The sequence below is a fragment of the Python bivittatus genome, unplaced genomic scaffold (assembly GCF_059951505.1).
Source record: "Python bivittatus isolate LINGU-HERP-01145 unplaced genomic scaffold, Pbiv_v1 ctg000330_np1212, whole genome shotgun sequence".
In the NCBI taxonomy this organism is placed as follows: Eukaryota; Metazoa; Chordata; class Lepidosauria; order Squamata; family Pythonidae; genus Python; species Python bivittatus.
The window spans coordinates 35324109-35340222 of NW_028277058.1; the positions used below are offsets into that span (position 1 = coordinate 35324109).

Below are 16114 nucleotides of genomic sequence, written 5' to 3' on the forward strand. Positions count from 1 at the left end.
ATGTTTTAAATGTCGGCCCTGCATCTCTCAACTCCCCAGGGAGATACATATGGCCCCATAACTGCTCATTCAAACTGCTGAGGTTGGTTTGAATTGCATTGTACATGGGGAGTTTTTTTTTAGAGTTGCTGTTGATTTTTCTCCCTTAAAAATAATTACAATTTAACTACAAATTATTTGTTTTAAATAGTAGGTTGTGAGAACAATGCATTAGAAGCAGATGAAATAAAATTTTAAAAATTAGGAAAATGTTTAAGGATCAGAAGCTTCTTGGAAAAAGCATTTCAATCAAACCAATGCTGTTTAGTTTGATGATTAAAAAATAGGCATAGCTGTATGGAGGCCGCTTCAAATTACCAGCTAGTAATCAGAGCAGCCACAACATAACCATGGAATAATGCATGCTGGATCTGGAATGAGTAATCATTTCAACATTCCTACAAAATAGCATAGTATTGTTCCCATTATAGAAGATAAAATGTTATTGTGAGTTTGTGACTCACTTTGCCTTTTACAAGCAGTTACATATTACTGGCTGAAGACAAGTCCAACCCCACTTACTTATTATCATAAAAACTATGTTTTGCAGCTAGGTTGGAACACACTGCTGGAGAGTCCTTGATCCCTTTGCTGATTATTCGGGGTTTGCTATCAAAACAGACCTGCAAGCATACATATAAAAAAGCAGTTTAGACTTTTTTTCTCTACACACTTGTATAAAAGACAATGACATCGCTTTCAAAGTACTGCAATCTTTCCCTACAAGTGTACATTTCTCTCCAATTCTTGAATATAAATCATTACTTTACATAAAAAAACTGACACTTGGAGGCTCCAGCAAAGAATCATAGAAATGAAAGGAGTAATTTAGTAATTGACACTAGCCTCTGCTCAGTATATGAATTCAAATCAAAGCATCTCTGACATATATCTACCTTCTGCTTAAACACATCCAGAGAAGGGAATTTCACCACTTCTCTTGATAACTAGTTCCACTGACAAACTGCTTTTAGTATTATGAAGCTTTTTCTAACAGTCAAAATTTGCTTTTCTATCACTTTAATCCATTATTTTGTATTTTGCATTCTACATCCTTTTTTGTATGTGACATCCTTTCAGGTATTTGAAGAGCTCCATCATATCTCTTCCCAAGTGTCTCTTCTCAAGGCTAAGCATTCAAAATTCTTTCTCTCTCTCTTCATACAATTTAGTTTCTAGTCTTATGTTCATCCTCACTGCTGTTATCTGAACCTGTCCTATTTTGTCTAAATCCTTGTAAAACTGTGGTGGCTGGAACTAACATAGCACTTGAGGTAGGGTCTGATGAATGCAGAATAGTGGAACAATTTCTTATATTTTGGAAACTAGCATTTGAAGAACTTTTCAAAAGTACTATTACTAACCCAAGTATCCTCATTTCTTTTTCTTTCTTTTCTTTCTTCCTTTCTTTTTCTTCCTTTCTTCCTTCCTTTCTTCCTTTTTCTTTCTTTCCTTCCTTCCTCTCTCTCTTCCTTTCTTTCCCTTCCTTCCTTCCTTCCTTCCTTCCTTCCTTCCTCCCTCCCTCCCTCTCTCTCTCTTTCTGTTTATTTTTCAAATTTATGTATGCCACCCATCTCACTATACAAGTGACTCTAGGTGACATTTTTACTTTCTAAGCAAAGAACTCTGCATTTGATTCTACTAAAGACCATTATTTTCAATAAATTTATCTAAACTATCAAGATTATTTTGAATTTTATTTCTATCTTCTCAGTATTAGCTATCCTTTCTAATTTTGTGTCATCTGCATCGCTTCTCGGCCTTTTGGCTAAGATCAAGTGTAGTGTAGTGTGTCATCTGCAAAGGTGGTAGTTCAAACCAGCTTCACAGTTAAAAAGCCCAGGTCTTCTGAAGCCAAGTCTAACACTCAATCTGTTAGGACACAGTATTTCGCACATCACATGAAGGCATCAGGTGATTTGTTTGGGATTGATTTAGTAATGTGTTGTGAGAATGTAGCCATATCACACTGTATGTTTTTCTAACCAGTCACTTTGGTTCATTTAGCAAACCATAGCTTATTGCAATGTGTGAACTAATTAATGGTTCTCTGCCCAGTCACTAAAAAAATCAGAAGCTTGTCCTAAAAATAGATCACATGCAAGTTAAAAAGAGTTTTCAACTCTGCTTGGTTCCTTAGGCTAACGATAAACTTATATGCAAAGAAATCACAAGTTCACTCATTCTCATATAAGCACTTTCTGTTCACAGCTCAGTTTAAATGTGAGAGTGAATGAGCTTGTGATGTTTACCTTCAAAACCCAAGTGTCTAAAGCTGGCATTGGCCAGTTTTCCTATGAGGCAGCCGAGCAAGGAATTAGAAAAGACACAGTGAACAGTACCATGAAAATACATCTTGTATGTCTGTACTGCTTACTCCGTACCTCACAAAGGAAGGTGAATATGCCCTGGTGTTCTTTCAGGATCTTGGTAATAGTCAGGCTGCCTCGCTTGATCCCACCCAGTGGATCAAACAAGAGGTCACGATTGAGGGTCCCCTTCCGCTCCTCTGTCCACACGTCGATCTCCTCCTGGTGGTACGCGAAGGTGCAGTTATCCCCGTACTTACAGTCCTGCTTGTTAAGCATATCTACAAAGCAACAAACATCACACCACCACACACGGAGTGGAGGCTAGAATCAGAACTAAGGTCTCTTGCTACCCCTTATCCTGTTTCCTTCTCTCCCTCCCCAAGCTTCGCAAATGGCTAGAGAGACTGAAAAGTTCATGAAGTCACATGATGAAAGAGCCTGATGAAATTTACTACAGATATTCATCTTTTACTAAAAAATCTTTTACTAAAAAGATTCATCTCCTCTTGACTAAGCAAGAAAGGATTTCATGGGAGCAGAGCCTACCCTACCCTGAGGCACAATAAGGTGTATGTAAACATTTGTCAGATTTCATACCAATCACAGCAATAAACCTTGGTCCTCCAGAAACTCAATCTTGAGTTCAGTAGCTAGCTAACAGCAGAAGCTGACTTGACCCATGTAGAGAAGTTGTTTTATTACAAATAAGAAAGAAGCTGTATACAAGCAAATCTACGTATGCAGAACACAGAAATCAAATCCTATTCAAATGTGTCAGTCATTTAAATTTATTTAAATTTAAATAAATTTAGGATTTAAATCCTAAGACTTTTCCTCCCACCCTTTGAGCGAGTCAGAATTTTGGCCCTCCTTTTCCTAGCCCTGAGGTTGGGAGGCCCCTGCTCAATGTTTACAAGAGTTTTGTCTGACCTGATAATTGTTGGTTCCCACCTCACCAGTGTCAATCCTTACACCATCATGCAAAAGCAACAAAGTATTAACTATTTATTATTGTTTACCTTTACTTTCAGAGGGAAGAAGGGACCACCTTAGGACTGTCTACTTCAGTGCCATAACTACTTCACAGAAGTTGACTATGTATTTAACTTGGGTTCTCTCATTTTGGGTTGTCTCTGAGCATTCGTGAGACTCCACATCAAATATTAGTGAATTAAAATCTCACCATGACAGCTAGATGAATAGTCAGTTGAATATTCCCTGAATGTTCTCATTATGCATGTTTTAAATTTTACCACTAACATGAGTATTTTATGTGCTCATAAAATACTCATAGTTTGAGTTTTGAAATTTTATTAAAATGTTAAGGGAGTGGTATAAATCTTTATAATCAGTAAATGCAGTGATTAAATAAGTTAATAATAAGATAAGTTAATAGTGAATTGCCCTCCCATTCTTTGGCCCACCCTGCACAGAACTTTTCTTCCTTCACGAAACAGCCTGCATTTCATTACATTCTTTTCTTTCTTCAATTCACCTTTGCATAGATAATAGGATCCCACAAAGTTTGTCTTGGTTGGACGAGGGCGAATTCTCTTCCAGGTTTTATCTTCTGATATACGACGCCTGCCCAGCAGTATATCTCGCTTGCACTTATGTTCCAGGCCTTCTCGATAAGTATAATCACCAGCTTTGGGTCCTACAAAAGAGGACAATATTAACAAGAGCCCAATTTTCCTAAATGTTTGGGGCCATCCTCATCATAAGCAGATGACCTGTTTTGGGATAGCAGATGTGACAGGCCTGTTTGAAGATGTGAGTGGACACCAAGGGATTCTTCACAAGCAGGGTTGTGTTGGACATCACCGATTCTGGCTGAGACATAAGCAACTCTACAACTTTGGGTACTGTGGTGAGGCTTGGCCCACTTTGGTTTGCCTAAAAAAGGACAATAAAATAAACCTCCTTAGAGATCAGCAACATCTACTACATCTACCCCTTCCCAAGGTTCTTCAGTTTCCAAATGAAATAGCAATAATGAGCAACTTAAAGTAGGCACCTGCTTCATTCTCAACATGTAGCAGGTCGCAGAGAAGGAACTTTTGCTTATTGCAAAAGTGTTAGTAATGATTAAAATAAGCAGCACTCCCTTATATAAGGTTTCCAAGTTCATTTGTTCAGTCATAAAATGGTTTAGACCTGAAAGGAAATTGTTCCTTTACTCATCCAATAATGTCAAATCACTAACACAATTTGTGGTCAATCCAAAACAGAATCTGAACAGACTGGGAAGCAGAGTTGAAAAAAGAAAAAAAAATGATGGAAGCACAACAATATTTCGCTAATTGAGGACCTGGATGAAAACAGTGGAGTGGGAATTTCTCTTCTTGCTCTCAGCTGAGAGAGACGGTTACTCACCATAGGTAGTGACTTTTGGATACCAGCAGGTTGTCGGGGTTCTTGGGTGCTGGTTTCCTCTAAATGGTGAGAGAGAAAAAATAATTTAAGAAGATTTATCAGTCTGAATATCAATTACGCAGTGTGCTATCAACAATGGAGCGCTACTACACACAAGCACTTTCTTTGTACTCTTCAAATTTCACATATATTTAGGGCTGAAACAATTCTGGAAGCCAAGAGCCTGAAACTAGAAAGGACCATTATGAAAAGAATGCAGATGCCTTTCATATCCAAGTCCAAAAAATGAGTGGCACAAAGTCCATTGCCACATAAGGGCAGGAGAAAGAGCTATAAGATTTAAATCCTGCCACATACAGTGGGGTGAACTGTTAGATTCTTCAGTAGCTGATCTTCATTATTAGGGTTCCTTTTATCTGCCAATTTATCTATCCAAGCCTTGGCCTTGATTCTTCCACTGCTAGCTCTTGAGTGGTGGGTCAGTTCTAGAGAGAAATTTATTGCCACACCTTGGATGAAACTCTGCTGAACAACAACTTCTAGCATCCCAGTCAGCATGGTCAATGGTGGAGAATCCTGGGAGATGTAGCTTGAATTAAATGTTCATTTTTTCAGCACAATCTTGTTATTTATTCTTGCTATAAACCATGTCTTTTTTTCAGATTTGTCTCTAAATCTGTAACACTTGGCTCTCCTAAAGCTATTATCCAACACTTTTAATACCAACCACATGATGGATACTACACAAACTGACACAGTACATTTTATGATCAGCAAAAAAACCATAAACAGCAATGGAGGGGCTGACCCCAGACACACAAGTGCCCTCTCCTTATGGGATACTGATGCAGGATTACTCTTCCTGTGTCACAAGGTAACATTACTTAAATAGTCCCCGTACCTACCAACAGTAAAGGAATCTAAAGCATCCAATGATCCCCTACTGGTTCCAAAAGCATCCAACATATCCAGCCGAGACTCTGCGTATGGGAGCAGATCTAGTGAATCCAGTGAATCCAAAGGAGAGGTGCCATTGCCCCCAACTGATGTTTCAAAGGTATCCAGAACAGATGAAGAAGAGAGCTGCTTTGTGGCCTCCATCACTAGGCCAAAGGAGGCAGGTGGCAGTGGTGTGGAGACTGGAATGTTAGCGGTCACCACAGGAGGAAGAAGTGGAGTACCACCTGGAAACACAGGGATGAGCTGGGGCATCTCACTTGGTAGATTGGCAGGAATGGCACCACGGACAAGAGACTTCAGGGAAAGATAAAATGTGTTACAGTTAAAGGGAAGAAGTTAAATGTATTTTTTCAGCCTTTCCTACTTTATGCTTTCCAGATGTATTGAACTTTATGACAGACTGAGCTCTACATAACCTGCTCTGTGAGGCAAGAGAGGATGTGGTAGACAGATAGATAAAATGTCACAGGGAACCAGTTGGCTCTAATATTAGTCCACAGTTACTTTTTCCAATGTGGAAGCAACATCAACCACTGACTCAGTAAATGCTTCTGAAGTGCAAATCCTGCTCCTTATTGCTATTAAGGGTTAGGGCTGTGCAACACTTTGGACTCAGGGCAAAAGGGTGCTTCAGGGTGATCAGCAGTGTCTTTTTCTAAGGATGGTGGAACAACTATGAAGAGTTGTTGTGCAATCCTGGAAAAATGTGCAACTGCTTTAAAGAGTTGCAGACTGGTGCTACATTCATGACCCTGCACAGTCTGAAGGATCTTTTGTCTTTGAATCCAAAGTACATGGTTATGCTGGCATCAATTTAACCATGATTAAAGCTAGCCAGGTATTCAGGACAAGCTTGAAAGAAGTAGCATAACTGGACAGAGGAAACCAAGCACACAATGGGCAAAGTATCCCAGTGGGAACAAAAGCTTCAGGAAGTCATAGTAAAGCAAAGCAAAGAGCAGCAGAAAAACGATCAGCTTGAACATCTATCCTACCAATAAGCTATTCCAGGTCGTTTTTATAGGAACTGCAAGAGATTGGAGACAGAACACCTCAAATGAAGAATAGTATGAAGTACATAAAGGCCTCAGATATCATGTCAGGGTGCTTTCCCTAAAAAGATACTTTCCAGTTTTCTGGACAACAATCACTATTATCTCTGTCTTTTGGCTGTGAAAGCAAAACTGTTGAGGCTGAATTCCAAAATATTTGGCTACAGAACTTATTACATTTGTCCAAATTTTACTAGTTTTAATAGTGGCTCAGATGCGCTAGGGACTGAAACCTGCACTTTCTGTATGCAAAAGCAGGTGCTCTACCATTAAGTGATGGATTTCCCTATACCTGATATCAGAGCTTCCTCTTAAATACAATTTGGGAAGTGGGAAAAGAGAGCAGGGAACTCTACAATCAGCTATGTCCATTCCTTTACAGTCTCAGGAATGGCACTGATAGCCACAACTGGCTTTAAATTGGTCTGCAGAGAGATGGGCGGTGACAAATTTGATATATGGTCTGCAGAGAGTCGCAAGATACCAAGAAAGTGGGAGCTAAGGAGAGGAACTATATAATCTTAAAGTCTTCAATTGCTTACCCCTATTTAGAGAATTGCAAATATTAAATTTTCACTGGTTCTTTTTCTCCCTAAGTAATGAACAATTCCACATAGGAATATGTAACATACTCATCATAGATGTCCTCAATTACTTACAGGGGAGAAGTTTAAAAGGCAGTGATGGAGGGTGAGCATGGAATGTACCAAACCCTGTAACAATCAAGAAGAAGATGCAAGACAGCAGTGACTAAAATAGAGCAACATCTAGAAAAGTCACTCTTACTAGTGGGTACTGGGACCCATCTGCAATAGAATCCAGAATTGAGTCCAGTTCATCTCCAAGAACTCCTCCTTCAGTGAAGTCATCTACACTGTCAGACTCTGGCATGGATGTAACATCTGTAGAAGGGAGCAGGGTGGCTACAGGGAGTGATGTTGGCAGGCTTTTCGTATCCAAGTCAGATGATGAAAAGGCATTGGCTTCACTGGCACTGACAGAAGAAGCACTAGGAGTAACGATGCACTGAAGGACCACAGGACTATCTGCAAGATGAAGTATGAGATTACAGCTAAGGACCACTCTTTACAGACATTCCATTCAAGACAGAAAATACAAAGCAAATGCAAAATAATAGTCCATTTGTCCATCTAACCTACCGTTGCCTATTCTGACTAGCAACTGCTCTCCAGAGTCCTAGAGATTTATTTATTTATTTACATTTCAAATTTAGTCACCGCCCATCTCACAAGGAAGTGACTCTGGGCGGTTTACAATAAAAACAAATATTAATTAAAATACAATAAAAATAGTATGAAATACAGTAAAAATACAATAAAACCATATATAAATACTAATATCTTCCAAGGTGCTGCTGGTAGAAGAGATATTAACATACAGGAGCATCTTCAAGGTGCTAGCCACCCCCAGGGTTGGTTGCCCCTTTTTTTGCCCCATGCAAGTTGGCAGAGCCAGATGCTTGTATCACCTTTTTTCTAAAAAACCAAAGAGGCCAGAGCCAGAACATAGAACCTTCTGGGTGTAGAGCATTTGCTCTACTGCTTAGCTGTAATCTCTCCCAACTTCAAAATATGACTGTTCTTCCTCTACAAAAAGGTTCATCATTAGCCTATATCCTAAAATTATATTTTTAACAACTCCCTCATGATGTCCAATTCAAACACATCTTTCAAAATTGCAAACCATTCTTATACAGCATGTACCAAGGTGATCAGATGTCTCCTGCAACGGTTCTGTCATTGGCACTATTTACATTTATTAACTTCAGCCTGCATTGGTTGCATTAGTGAGAACAACTGTAGGAACTATGCTGGCTTCTCAAAGAGAGAGAACTAGTCTTTTCCCAGGCATTTCCTGCTATTCCTGTTAGGAACCTTAATGATAAACTAAACTGACAACCAGATATTTTGCAGATTTCTTTCTGAAAGCAAAACCTCTTGTGCCATTTGGGGGTGGTGGTAGTGGGAATAACTATGAATCAAAGAAACATAAATTTATTACCTGTTTCAATGTCATCTATGGAGCCTAATCCATTGGTCTGCAGAAGGGAGAAAAATCAATCAGTTCTCTTTTGACTAAATTCAGTTTCCTTTTCCAATTTTTTACAAAGAACTACTATAATCTAGAAGAACAGAAATACAAGATTGGACTCCCTGTGAAACTATGCTCTGGAGTGCGAGTTGTCCCTTTGTGATTGGCTGGATCCTATGATAATCAATACTGTGCAGAACTGATTTTTTTATTGTTACAACAGTCAGTCAATCAACATTCCATACAATCAGCTTCTTCTGAAAACAGGAAGAATTACTTACTCTTAACCTCTCTGGAGGAATGTTATACTGTATATCTAATATATGTTATATATCTAATAATGCTAATAAAAGGTAAATGGGCATCCACAATGTTCTTAACACTTGAATTATGTATAGTGAGATACATTCTTCATTATCTTTTCATGTGGATTACCCCCAAAATGGTTGTTCATTCCTTTCTTTAATATATTTGAAATAATAATATTTCAGATGGGCCAGGGCTCCAATGCCTTCAAGAACTGGACACTTAAACTGATGCTATTTTCATTCACCACTGCATTTCCATGCACGTGTTGAAACTCTGCTCTTTTTGCAATTATTGAAGACCCCAAAACTAGTCCCTACTGCTGAACAGTGTTCTATACAAATTAATGACTAAATAAATAAGATCCAAACAAGTTTAAAATACTTGGGGGGGGGGTTAACACAAGTGGGCTAAAGTTGAGAAACATGCTCTAGAGGTAGAGGATCTCCAGTGCCAGCTTTTAGACAGTGTATTTCAAAGTGGGCGATACTGCCCCTGGGGGTGTTTCAATTATTCAGAGGATCATTAAGCAGTAAGGGGGCAGCAGGGGGGCATTAAGACGGCAAGGGGAGAGCAGGAGGAGCAATTAGGATTATAATAGCAGAAGATTGCACATAACTTATCCAACAAATTTTATTAAGTGTGTAAAGCTGTAAACATATACTTTGATAATTGTAAGTACAGGTGGTCCTCAGTTAACAACCACTCTTTCAGTGACCGTTCAAACTTATGACAGCGCTAAACAAGTAGCACTTATGACCAGTCCTCAAAGTTTCAGATTTCCAACTGTCACAGCATCCTGCGGTCATGTGATTGCGATGTGCCGCCTTCCCTGCCAGCTTCCCACAAGCAAAGTCAATGGGAAAGCCAGCAGGAAGTCAGAAGTTGCAGTCACATGAGGTCCTCGCTTAATGACCCATAGTGATTTGCTTAACAAAGGTAACCGGGGACTGTCAGAACTGCTGTCACTAAGCGGCAGTCATGTGACATCACGCTTTATGACATTGCTTAACAACAAAAATTCTGGTCCCAATTACCATCATTAAGCAAGGACTATCTATATATCAAACTTTAGAATATTCAAAATAGTATCGTGCTTCGACCACATGCTGACAGCATGAATCGTATGATCATGCTGGGTATTACCACAACTGTATGATTCACCAAAACAAGAGCTGTACAATAATTAAAAACAAGATTATAATTCACACACACACAGGACCGAGGGCATTACAAAAAACTTGGTACAACTAAGGGAGTGGTGACCCAAAAAATTTTGAGAAAGGCTGGACTAGAGAGATCTGGATAGTAGAAACCTACATCTCTGGTAACGACTTTATGTAATAAAGAAAGTTTTAAACATTTCGCATTTTAACCATCTTTCATTCAAGGCAGCAGACACAGAGTTCTCAAAGAGTTCCCATTTGCATCTCAATTAAACTCAAATCTGCTTAATTTCTGATCATGTACTTTCAGACTGCGCCTTGAAAGCAAGCCTTAAGTAATCAAAAACATTAGGAGAAATCAATTCTTCCCAACTTACTCTATTGCTGTAAGATGTAGTCATCAAGAACTGGACCTGGACCTGAAGTTTTACACTTTGAAAACTGTTGTTTTTCAGAAAAGTGAAAAACAAAAGGCCAGCTCTTGGAAGAATATTTTTTCTTGTTCAAATCATATAACCGAGAATGAAATGTTGTCATCCATATCTTAAATATCTCCACTTATCTTTAAACATTTTTTAAAATTTTAAAATGTTCAAAAATTATTTATAAAAATAAAATGCAGATATACAAGTTATGTATATTTGGTTGCGACTCACCCAGAGTTTGGTTTTAAGGTGAGTGGCCGTATAATTGTTTTAAATAAATAAAAATAAATGTAGCTCACTTTCTCTGTGAGTTTCAAATCCCTTGTCCGCAAGGATGTCTGGAAACTTTGGCTGGCTGCATACCTCTAAGTGGGGAATGTTAAGATGCCCTTCAGATGGGTGATGCAGCACTCCATCAACACAACATTTGGTTGTAACTATCTCTTGCCTTTTTTATCCACATGTTTAAATTAAGAACTTTACATAACAAATTATGTCCATACAAGCAGGAAAATATGTTATCCATTATATCAATTCCACTGAAACTGTTTAAACAATAAAGATATACCTGATTTGGTAAGGCAGATGTCAGGCCATTACTTAGTAGGGAAAATGTTTCCAATTCCTGCTGCAAGGAAGAGAGAGAGGAAGTAGCAGATACTTAACAAAGAATGGTAAGTGACATATTTCCAATGAAATGTCAGCTTTAATAGGTGTAAAAGAGTTAAGCTTACGGATTTGGGGAAAGATAAAAACAAAGTAAGTGTGCGTACTGTCACAGGAAATAGGGTTGGATGCAAGTATCATACCTGAGGCCTCTTATATGCTTTCCGGATCCTTAATCCCAACTTCTGTGCAAGTTCCTGGCCCAATTGGACCACACTTTCATCCTTCAGCAGAGAAAACAAAGATTATTTCCAGTTATGGTAGTCACAGATAATACAAAACTGATGTCTTACCTATTTTATTGGAAGTGAAAAGTACAAAAAGTAAATGCTTTAATCTTGTATTATTTGTAATAATTATGATTTTTTTTTTTTTAGAAAGCCCATAGCAACTTCATACACAGTGAAATACATTTTACCTAGTTTTGGATGGTTCTATCCTTTACTCCTTCAATTCAACTGAACCCCTTTAGGTAGCTCCTATTAACACTTTTTATCACCATAAAGAAAAAAAAATCTGAATCAATCTTCTTTACTTTCCTATGAAACAAATCCCTACCACACTGTGAAATTAATTAGGAATTATAATAGCTACAAGATCCTTAAAAGTTACAATAGTATGTCATCTATAGATTTTTACTCCAAATATTTCATTATATATCATATATCGTTATAGAGTGTTATCGTGATCATACAGAGATTATTCATTAGAACCAGATCTCAGACTTTTGTAACTTAGTAATGCAGAGATAAGGGATATAACATTGTTACACACATCTACAGTACATATGTTAATAAAGATAGACCTCACTTACCAATGGCAATTGGGACCGGAACTCCATTGCTAAGCGATGTGGTCATAAAGCGTGATGTCACATGACCGCACCGACTTATGACAGCAGTTCCAGCAGTCCTAGTTGCTGTCGTTAGATAAATCCTGCATGGTCGCAGCATTCCAGGGTCATGAGATCGCCATTTGTGATCTCCTGACAGCTTCCCTATTGATTTTGCTTGTTGGAAGCTAGCACTGAAGGCCACAAATGGTGAACATGTGACTCGCAGGATGCTGCCCCATCATAATTGCAAGCTGGTTGCCAAGCACCCAAATTGCAATCATGTGACCACGGGGACTCTACAATGACTGCGGCTACAAGGACCTATTGTAAGTACCCCTCGTTCAGTGCCACCATAACTTCAAACAGTCACTGAACAAGTGGATGTTAAATGAGGACTACCTGTATATCAGGCATCACATAAAATTAATGCTGTTAAATTAACTCTATGTCAGTAAAAATGTTCCAAGATCAGACTTTTCATAAGCTTTTAATTTACACAGACTCACATTAAAATATTTGACAAAAAATAGATCTCTGTGGATAAGAGTTAATCTCAGAGCAAAACAAAAAAAAAAAAAAAATGGGAAGAACCCTAGCTACTTGATGGCTTTATTCTGGATGTGACTAGGGGAGTAATTATTATTATTAGATTTTTTTCCTGCTTTTTTTATATATAACTCAGGGTGCAACCATACCAAATGCTCCTGCCTCCTATGTTCCCCACAACAACCCTGTGAGGTGGGTTGGGACTGAGAGTCACCCACCCAGCTTACTATTTCCATGGAAATAGTCGTAAAAATAGTGCAATGATTGTGTTAGAACATTACGATAACATATAACAATAAAAGTAATAATTTTGCTTGAAAGTAAACAATTTAACATTGATTATCCTTCAAATAATTTATGTATATGTGCATGTACCTGTAGGGTTGAATGCTGTAAATTGGGTTTAATATCTGACATAAGGACAAGTACTGTACAGTGAAGATACTTTGGATATTACTGGCTATTGCATTGGACTGCAATCCCCCACTGCCATCCATTAGCTTCTTTGGCTTTCTTTTAAATAAACAAAGCACATTAGAAATATCAATGAATGAAGTTTTTCAAGTAAATTAAAAAAAACTTAACTCTGATGGCATTTCCAGAATATACACAGAAGAGCAATTTCAAAACCCAGCATCCTGAGTATGTATCAGTACATTGCAAGTACTTCCTTATTCTTGGGATGTAGGCATTTTATGTAAGCCTTGATTGAACAAAACCATAAAGGGCAGTGGAAGACACTATCTATGGGCCGATCAGGTGACAACCATGGCACAGGGAAAATTTAGGTTTGGATTCAAGAGGAGTAAATGATAAAGAGCAAGAATAGTAGAAAGAAAAAAAAAGACCGCGCCTGTAAAACTAAGAGAAAGAGGAAGGATGTAATTAGATCTGAAGGAAGGTGGCTAATCTTTCAGAGTACAGTTGATGAATACATGAAGGGGACAGAAGATATAGATATAATTATTAATGAAATGAGAACATCTGTTAGAAAATATGAACTGGCATCATCTAAGTTGCAGGTATGTATGACAGTAAGAATCCAAAGATTGGTGATAGTTTTATATTATGCTAAATAATCATAATGGAAGAACCAGGGATGCGCTTGGGGGGAAAACTGCAATGATATGAACGGATGTGATTCAGGAAAAATAATTATTCTACCGCCTGAATGGATGGATGGAAAGAAGACAATGGGATACAGAAAAGATGACTGGACTACTCAGAAAACCAAATACAAACAAGAATCATGACTGTCTGGCAACTAACTGCTTAGAAAAGGTCTGTTTTAAATACACAGTTTAAGGATAAATCTATTCATATGTACAAAGAGTAGAAGAATGAATATAAGTATTGAAGCATGACTGACTTGACTGTTAATGAAGAAAAAAGATTTAAAGCATTAGTGAAAATGGAAGGGTGATGAAAGATTCTGGCTCTGGGACTGAGCTTTAAACAGGAATATTAAGAATGGATCTTGGGAAAAAATAGACATGGAAGAAAAGGAAAAAAGTGAAAGAAACTAGAGGGAAAGTAGAATAACTGCAGGGAGAAAAAGTGTGAGTTGATATGAAAAGGTATTAAAAAATAAGTGTAGCTCCTAAGAGAATGAATGGAAAGTAGATATAAGGAAAGAGGATGTGGAAACTGCCTGAAAGAGAATGAAAACAATTATGTAACAAAGTGACACAGAAGCATATGGAGTTAATTCAAGTTTCCAAACAATAAGAGGGTGAGAAGAGAAAGTCATGGTTAGATGGAACTGACAAGATTCTCAAGAAAAAAAGAGGTGAAATTTTTAAAGAACAAAAGTCAATGTAGGAGTGGTTACTGACTAACGGGAACAAGAACGGTCTGCAAAAATAGCAAGTCATGGAAAGGTGAAAGATGTTAATGTAAACTAATTTTAGCTTTCTTATTTTATGTCTTTAATTTCTTGGATTTGCTACTTCTTACTTCTTTTCTACTCTGTGTAATAGTGCTCATCCTGAAAGGAAAGCAAGATAGCTATGTATGTCTCTATGCACAAACCTATGCAAGGAAACATTTCAGTGTCTATGCTGTTTGCACAGAACTAAAGTATATCCACTTTTGTTCTCAAAATATTCTGTTTCCATAAGAAGTTTGAGTTCATTTAGTTTGCGTTATTTATTCCACTTCCAGTGCTTTTTATAGCACTGTCCCCATGTGACAGTAAGTGAGGGGTGGACAAAGCAGAAGGAGAAAAAGGCAGGGACATGAGGAAAAGCAAGCAGCAGTTATTGTTAGAGGATGGACAGGGAGCCTTTATCAGAACTGACAGAGAAGCTCATGTTTTGATTGGAAAAAGTGCTGCACTGGTTGCTGGTTTGCTTCCAGGTGTGATCTGAGGTGCTGATTGTTACCTATAAAGCCCTACATTGCACAGGGCTGGTTACTTGAGGGAGCACCTGTCTTCTGCAACATCTGCCTGGCCACTTTGATCCTGCAGGGTTGGCACGCTCTGTGTTCCTTCAATTAAACAATGTCATCTATCAGGACCCCAGAAGCACACCTTCTCTGCAGCAGCACCTGCCCTCTGGAACAAGGTTCCTCCTGAGATCCGGATGGATCCCACTCTGCTATTGTTTAGAAGAGCTCTGAAGATCTTGTTCTTCACCCAGGTGTTTGGCAAGGGAGAGCGAAACCCCTCACTTCATTCCATCTCATCTGTCACACTTGCCATATTTTATCTTTATTTTTTACTGATTTTATTGTAATTTCTTTGTTTGATTGTTGTGAGCCACCAAGAGTTGTTGAAAGGCAGGCAGCATACAAGTTTAATGTATCATTATCATCATCATTATTAAAGTCTATAAACAATGTCACATTTGTGCTTCATATAGAATCATTCCATTTATTAGTTTGATTATGGTCTGGAAGCTTCACAGAATTCTTGAAAATAATTTTTAAAATCTAGAACGCAGTAAAAGATGCTACAACTTTGATGTCATTTTATCCATTTGAAACCTTTACCTGTTTTTTATTAATAATACAGAATATTTAGAAAGGAGGAAACTACTACTTACATGCGGGAGGGAGAGCAAACAGCGGCTGTTACATTCATAAGCTTCCTTGTGCTTTCCTAGCTCACTCAAGCAGCGGGCCTTCCGAAAGAGAGCACGGATGTTCTCCTTGTTGAATCCCAGAGCTTTCTCACTATCTTCTAAAGCTTTTTCATGTAGGCCCTTTTAGAAAATCAGTAAATGTAATCATGAGAATTTTAACTCAAACAGAACTCTCACATGTCCCACCCAAAAAAGGGATCCTATTTCATTCACTGCACTTATGCACGCTTGGTAAGGGGAAAAAAAGGAGCAAAGAAGATCCTAAACAGATGAGGGTTATACCAGAAGCACCT

The 16114-nt window shown here is 38.1% G+C and overlaps 1 protein-coding gene across 7 annotated transcripts in view; it reads right to left on the reverse strand.

The window, feature by feature from the left end:
- The window catches only part of ZC3H7B (zinc finger CCCH-type containing 7B), a 50529-nt gene that overhangs the window by 23890 nt on the left and 10525 nt on the right, over positions 1 to 16114 (reverse strand). For 5 of the 7 annotated variants that reach the window (XM_007425682.3, XM_025165079.2, XM_007425684.4 and 2 more), the window contains exons 5-15: positions 15783 to 15941; positions 11498 to 11578; positions 11257 to 11316; positions 8762 to 8798; positions 7526 to 7785; positions 5633 to 5981; positions 4728 to 4786; positions 4085 to 4247; positions 3847 to 4008; positions 2424 to 2629; positions 562 to 662 (exon numbers count right to left, since the gene is read on the reverse strand). In XM_007425682.3, coding sequence (XP_007425744.1) covers positions 562 to 662; positions 2424 to 2629; positions 3847 to 4008; positions 4085 to 4247; positions 4728 to 4786; positions 5633 to 5981; positions 7526 to 7785; positions 8762 to 8798; positions 11257 to 11316; positions 11498 to 11578; positions 15783 to 15941 — 1637 coding nt within the window. The remainder of the gene's footprint in view (positions 1 to 561; positions 663 to 2423; positions 2630 to 3846; positions 4009 to 4084; positions 4248 to 4727; positions 4787 to 5632; positions 5982 to 7525; positions 7786 to 8761; positions 8799 to 11256; positions 11317 to 11497; positions 11579 to 15782; positions 15942 to 16114) is intronic. The other 2 variants (XM_088141003.1, XM_025165080.2) reach the window with 2 other exon arrangements.